Source organism: Lathyrus oleraceus, chromosome 2 (genome assembly GCF_024323335.1).
Source record: "Lathyrus oleraceus cultivar Zhongwan6 chromosome 2, CAAS_Psat_ZW6_1.0, whole genome shotgun sequence".
Classification (NCBI taxonomy): Eukaryota; Viridiplantae; Streptophyta; class Magnoliopsida; order Fabales; family Fabaceae; genus Lathyrus; species Lathyrus oleraceus.
Window position 1 is genome coordinate 151,998,213 of NC_066580.1, and position 7,895 is coordinate 152,006,107.

Below are 7,895 nucleotides of genomic sequence, written 5' to 3' on the forward strand. Positions count from 1 at the left end.
ATAGCACAAGGTGATGCAAATCATGGAAAATTCGTGTGCATGTGGAATGAGGGCCTCCATGCATGGGCCTGTACAGACGCATGGGAGGCCCAAATGCAATTGGTTTAACATGCTAATCATCCGTAAAATGAATTTGGATGTGCAGTTCTGATGGAAATGGCTTGTGCACAAAGTTCTCACATAGTTTCCATAAGTGCACATAAATCTTTACCTCTTTGAAAATGAACTTTTCCAAATTGAAACATGGCCTTGTGGGTAATGGCTGGAAAGGTCTTGACATGAGGAACAATTGTTATGTTGAACAAAAATCCATTTGGAATTGGGAAATTTATGAAAACAGGCCATGAAGTTCAAGGTACCAAAACATGTGTATGTGAATTTTGCCAAAATTGACCAACTTCAAGCCCTTCTGTTTCAATGATGCAAGCCTCAAATGACAAAACCTTAAACATAGAAGTTGTAGATCTTTTCAAGACAATCAATTTGGACTAAAATTTTGAATCATTTGGATTTTTTGATGAGAAAGTTATGGGCACTTGAAATTGGACTTTTTCATATTTCAATGACTTTGGTCCAAAGTGACCTATAATGTTTTGCATTATCACATGTGTTTCTTTTAGGATTATGAAATTTTGTTCAAAATAACAAATGAATTAGACATCTTAAAATTTCCAATGCATTTGATCACACCTCAAAATCATAAAAAATGAGAGAGTTCAGTCAAAATGACCTATAATGTTTTGAAATGGATGATGACCTTCCAAGGTTCAAATCAATTTTTGATGAACATGAACGTTGTTCATATGGTTCTTAAGAACATTTTTTCTCTTGGCGGTCATCTTCATTTGAAAAACACATCAAAAGTTAGGTCTCAGTGGATTTCAAAATAGTCAGATGAATTGACTAATCAACTTCTCAAGTCCAAACTTCAAATCTTGATGAATTGATGATTGAGGACACTCACATAGGCACATATATGCATGAAATGATGAATTAAAGAACTTACCTTGATTGTATTTGATCATGGGTTGAGGTTGATTCATGAGCAAGGCACAGTTGATGCACAATTGAATTAGGGTTTCCTTGGGAAACAAGCCTCAAGCCCTTTGGTTTATCTTGATCAAATTGACGAATTGAGATACTTGGGAGGCATATCTGATGATTGAGAGCTTTGTGAACCATTGTTCTGCTTGCTTTCAACTTCATCTGGCCATTCTTTGAGCATAGGGGCCTCCTAGGAGCCTTGGATCTTATGATTGCTTAAGCTACAAAACAAAAGATGTTAGTGACATATTTTTATGCTTTTGGTTAGTAAACAAAATAAGAAAACCAAGAATATACAATTCAAGCATGTTTGGTGGTCTCAAACCAACTCACACAAGTCCCACCCTAGGGTTAAGGAGCCAAGATGCTATGATCCTTGAGGCAAATGCAATGTGCAATGATATGATGCCATGAGGGATCTTAGAGTCAAAATTAGGGTCTTACAGATGTTTCAAGGTTTTGTACTCGGGTCCACGAGTATGTCCACATGGACCCGGTGATTCAGCCTTATGTCGAAATCGCCGGTTTTGGACATATAAGCAAAATTATGTCTTGGTCGATGGATAATAAATTAATTCTTGCTTTAAGTGAAAGATGGCGTCCCGAGACACACACATTCTGGTTTCCAACCGGTGAGTGTACCGTGACGTTAGAAGACGTCTACATGCTTTTGGGACTGCCTATTGAAGGTAAAGCTGTAAATGGTAAAACCAACTATGCGAATTCAATTTGAATGAACCTCTTGGATACTGATTTGTTAGATGATAACTCAAGAGGTCAACGTATACTCCTTTCACGCCCCTTAAGTCATATTATAACAGTTTACATTTAGATGAGCATTCTACTGAAGAAGCTCGAATAATAAAAACTGGGTGTTACATTATGCTTTTAATTGGTTCTTTTTTATTTCTCGAAGGTAGTGGTTCTAGTATGCATGTCATGTATTTACCTTTACTAAGACAAGTAGATAAAATAGGAAGTTATAGTTGGGGATCCACTTGTCTTTCCTATCTTTATAGTTCTTTGGGTAAAAATTCACACAAAGACATGTCTACCTTTTCTGGATGTGTTGTTTTGCTCCAAGCATGAGGTTGGTCAAGACTATCGTCCCTAGCGCCCGTCAACAACATCCCTTTCACATTCCCGTATGCACAAAAGTAAGTTGTTTAAAATGCTATATATTTACTTACTTTAACGATTATTATCTCTAACTAATATTTTTACCATTTTGGTGTAGATGGTCGGCACGTGGTATGGTTATAACAGATGTCCTAGACACTGTATTACCCAGTATCGCAATCTCTTGGACCACCTTCGGCCGACATACGTATGGATAATAACCTCATTATTTCGTTATAATTTATTAACTTCTTCTACCAAGTTTATAATCCAAGTTACTTTCACATATCAGTTCATTTGGCGTCCATACCTAAATTTGGATCATGACCATGAAGTCAACGAAGAAGATGCAACCGTATGGACGGCATACACACCGATAATAAGATTCACAACTGTGGAGATGCACAACAGTGATCGTGTGAATTTGCAGTTTGGTATGCTTCAACACATCCCAGATCCCCCAACAAGCCTAGGAGAATGACATATGCACAAAGTTAACGATCAATGGAACTTCAATCCATGGCAAAGCTTTGGAATATCTGAGTGTCACAAATGGAAGCACCGCCATGACCATGTCTTAACTGACGCAATGATGCCAAATGAAGGAAAACCAAGTCGTACTTATATGGTTGGGTACAAATCAGTTGGTTTTGAGTTCATCGTCGAGGATATGTATCTATACGACCCACGCCAATAAACTTACACACTAGACACCTCAACATCTAACCCCTAACAACATTGTCATCCCGTCTACACACAAACCTCTATCCATCAAACTTTTCGTTCCACAAACACACAAACATACAACCATAACATGCCATACACCTAACCACAATACCAAGAGCATACCTCGTACCACCACCAACAAATAGATCATCAACCAGAGACCCAACATCGCTTCGCACCCAATACATCACTCTACCAAAGCCGCCTTAGCCAGAACACTCAACGATCATTCAACACCAACCGTCCCTCCTCCTATCATAGCCAAGAAGCCTAAACCTCACAAAACTGAAACCTTCAACAATCCTATCTGTACCAAACACCCCAACAATATTTCCAACCTTTCCTCGACGCATCATTCACACCCATGTCTCCCTTCAACCGTCCTGGTCGCCCACCAATAAGTCAAACACAACCCAACTACTCTGGCATGGATCATGAACTCAGCTATCGCGGTACACCTTCGATGCATACTCAAGACTATACCGATTTGTCTGACTATATCAACAGGACATCTCCTGCAGTTGGTAGTTATGTTCCTTGCCCCTCAGATGCTTAAACACCAATGGTGAATCATCAACGCGGGTTAGGGCCACGGGTTCGGGTAGCTAGGGGATGTGGGACTGGAGGTCGGTTAGGTGATCCCGGTAATCAACATTAGGCTTTTTTGTGCAAACGCGAATTTATATTAATATCAATTGGTCCTATTTCGAAATTATGTATCACGTAGACTGTTTAACAAAAAAAATGCAAAATACACTGAAGTGTCAATCCAATTGGCATCTCCTTTCAATTGATACACATGGGCGCCAATTGAATTGACTGCATCATGTGCCCTAGCCAATCCAATTGACGCCTACACTCTGTATTTAAGAGGAGGCGCCAATTGGATTGACGTTTCCTCCTAAAAGTGAGGTACTTTAGAAATTTGTTTGAAAACATGATTATTTTAGAAATTTTTTTGAAAAACTGGATTATTTTTGTAAAAGATTCACATAAGTCTACCCTACCACATGAGATACATCCTTCCATTATTGTGGTTGCTTCAATTTCTCCTTGCATATCTTTAAACATAAATTCTTAGATTAAGAAAATTTAATAGTTTTTTTTTCAAAAATTATTAATTAAAATTATTAATTTATTATATAAATAATATTAATTAATAAATTATCCTACTCTTCGTTATCATTTCATTAAAAATAAATTTTTTATCCTAATTATAAATAAAGTTGAAGAATCTAAAAACTCACTTTTAAAATAGAGATACTAAAAATTAGTATGAAATTAGGGGATTTAAGCCTTAATTTTAAAAATTAACTTTACCTGGGAAGATTTAAAGCAACTGGACCGATTGAAGCATTGATGAGGTGAAGTAATTTCCATTGGGTAATTCAAAAGCTTGCGACCATTACTATTTCAGATATTTTAACTTGAAAACAGTTCAGAATCACTATATATAAATGCGAAGTACTAGTCAGAATTATCGTAGTTCCAAATTATGGCTTCTTCTTTTTGGAGTCATGTGCTTGAAATTGAGAAACTCGAGATCTCACCAAAGCCAAACTGGCTTGAACTTCCAAGAGACATAACTATCAACATACTGCAGAGGCTTGGAACTCTTGATTTAGTGACAAGTGCATCTGTTGTGTGCCCTCTCTGGTGGAACATCTGCAGAGACCCTCTCATCTGGACCACCATCGACATGATGAACAATGTCTCTTTGTCTCACACTCAATTTGCATATTCTACTCGTCTAGAGAAAATCTGTCGCTATGCCGTTGACCGAAGTTGTGGTCATCTCAAAAACATATATATTTATAAATTTGGGAACAATGATCTCCTCTATACCATAGCTAAAAGGTAATGGATCATTAATTATTTCTTCTTTATTGTGTTTCTAATTAAACATTTTTCTTCCACAATTTGTATTCAAAATTTCCAGGTCAAGCAAATTGAGATGCATACGGCTTAAAGAATGCCATGAAATTTCGAATGATTTTTTGTGTGAAGTTTTGAAGATGCAACCATATTTGGAGGAGCTTGACATTTATCATTGTTATCGCTTAAGATGGTTTGTCTTTGAATACATTGGCCAATATTGTCGACATATGAAATCGTTGAAATATTTCCCTTGCCTAAAGGGAGATTATTTGTGCGACTATGTTGCGTTTGTTATTGGAAAGACAATGCCAGAGCTACGCCACCTTACTATTTTTAAAAACGAACTCTCGAATGACGGATTGCTTGCTATTCTAGATGGATGTCCTTTTCTGGAATCTCTAGATCTCCGAGGATGTATTTATCTTGATTTGGATGGAAGTTTAGGGAAAAGATGCAAAGAGCAGATCAAAGAGTTGTGGCTTCCAACTGATTCTGCAGATCACAGTTTTAACATTTCTGATTATATCGTTTCTCTACAGTTGAAATCGATTCACCATTAGGTTTCATGGAATGCGATGTTATATAGAATTTATATGAACTTTCTGTATTGGAATATGTTTTCCATCAATAGAATGTTTTCAGGTCCTGTTGGTAACCTTTAATCACCGGAGTTGCATTTGTAAGAAACTGTATTTTTCAAATTATGTTTTTCAAAACAGTTTTACTAAAATGTAGGTTATAATATTTGCATGGGCCTTTTATATAGCTATGAAATCAAAGGTGGCCTCCATTGGCAAATGTTAAATCTTCAAATTTAATCTTCAAATTTAAATCTAACTAGAATATGATCCTCTGTGGAGTGCCATAAGAATGATTTACTGACAATGTTAATTAAAGTTAATTAACGACGAAGATATATTCTGCTCAATCTTCAGATTTTATATTTATTTTTATAATTTATAAAAAAATTGTCAATTTGAAAAATATTTATCATATTTTCTTAATTTATAAGAATATTTGATTAGATGGAAAAAGTAGATAAAAAATTGAATTTAGAAGAATATTTGATTAAATGGTAAAAGTAGATAAATTGATAAATAAATATGAATGATGTTCAATTTGAAAAATAGTTATGTGATAAATTCAATGATAATCATTCATAATATATATTTAATCATAGACCTTTCTTTATATTGATTGTAGTGTTACTTTTTGAATAATAATTTTTTATTAGAGTGTTTGAAAACCTTGCAATCTTTTAAGATATTACTGTATTTTTTAAGAGTCTTGCTGACTTGTGTCTTAAGGATACTACAATTAAGAAATTTGTGTGAAATAAAATAATATTTTAAGTTTTTAAAAAATAAAATACACGCACTACGAAAAAATATTTCTACAAATACTAAATGATTAACTTGTGTTCTTAGGATACATATTAGCATTAACTATTTTTTAATGATGTAAATCTAAATTAATATTTTTTATGTCAAAGACATCTAACAAGATTGTAAACAATAAAATGGGTAACTCTATTTTGGGTAATATTATTCTTTAAAAAAACAACGTTCTAATTTATTTTGGTCTGATTTATAGACTTAATAATATTTTAAAATGAATATTATTGTTTACATGACAAAATTATAGTAATTTTTTTTATAAATTAATTGAAACTTTTCTAACAAGTATTAGTAGTTTTATAACAATTATAGTAGTTTTATATTTTTAAATTTTTAGTCTTTTCATTTTAAAAATCAGTTTTTTTTATTTGCCAAATTTTACTTCCTTAGAGATTTTTATGACCCCTTCATGTTTTGGAGACGAGACACCCTTATCAATGACATGACATTACTGTAATAATACTATGTCAGATGTTTGAGTCTTTTTTAATTATAATTATTGTTTTTTATTTTATAAATTATTAATAAACTTTTAAATTTCATTTTTTTTTGTATTTATGTAATAATTAGATAATTTAAACATGAAAATTTTTGAAAAAAGAAATTCTTTGACCAAAACCCATTAACTATACCAATAATCCAATACTTTAAAACTTATTATCAGTCTATTTTACTTAAGCAATAACTCATGCATGTTTAAGCTTTACAAATTCTTACATAATTTTAAAAAAAAAAATCGACATGGAACTTACTTAAGAATAAGATCTTAGAGTTGCAATTATTTTGGAGACGATATATCTTCCTATCTTCTCTTCTTGTGTGTATGTGTGTATATATTTTATAGAAAAGTCCTTCACGGTCTATTTTTTAGATACACAATCTTCCATTCGGTCTCATATATAAGTAATTTTAAAAAGAAATCCACTCTTAACAAAAATGTCTAAATAGATTTAAGTCTTAAGTAAGGATATATTTAAAATACTGATATCCTCTGTCGATCTATAAAACTTAAATACCGCTATTATTACATTTTAAACAAATTAAAAACTAATTAAAGGCTTAATTTCATATCTAATTTTCATTGGTTTAAAATATGATAATGGTGGTAGTTAATAGCAATGTAGTACCAATAAATATATATATTATATATATATATATATATATATATATATATATATATATATATATATATATATATATATATATATATATATATATATATATATATATATATATATATATAATTCCGTTTAAAATGTAATAATGATATTCGTTGGTTTACTTGCATACCTCAAGAGTCACACAAGTAAATGGATATGACTTTTCAATCTGTGTTGGAGATTTTAAAAGTTGATTCCATTATTATATTGATTCCTCTCCTCTCTCTAATTCATCCTCACTTTGCCACTCTTGCCACCACCAACACTAATATCGACTTCAAGGTATCATTTCATCACTTAAACCATCATTTTGTGTCTATCACGGTTCTATTTCCGGTGATTTGACTTTGTTAGTTGATTTAGTTCGATTGATGGTTTTGCAGATCTTAATTTGTTTTAATACCCTAATTTTGGAAATAATTGTTTATGAATGTGAATCAATTATGTTGTTTTATTACTTATTATTGTGAATATTAAGTTTAAATTTATGTGTTTTTTTGAACTGTGTAGTTCATTTTTCAATGCATTGAATCTAGAACAATTTTGAATATGTTTTGATGTTTGTAGATTT

The 7,895-nt window shown here is 32.5% G+C and overlaps 1 protein-coding gene across 1 annotated transcript; it reads left to right on the top strand.

Moving 5' to 3' along the window:
- Window positions 1–4,384: 4,384 nt before the first annotated feature.
- On the top strand, window positions 4,385–5,327 carry LOC127122361 (putative F-box/LRR-repeat protein 23). Its single transcript, XM_051052708.1, has 2 exons — window positions 4,385–4,746; window positions 4,829–5,327. The coding sequence occupies exons 1-2, from the start codon at window positions 4,385–4,387 to the stop codon at window positions 5,325–5,327; spliced, it is 861 nt and encodes a 286-aa protein (XP_050908665.1).
- Window positions 5,328–7,895: the final 2,568 nt, after the last annotated feature.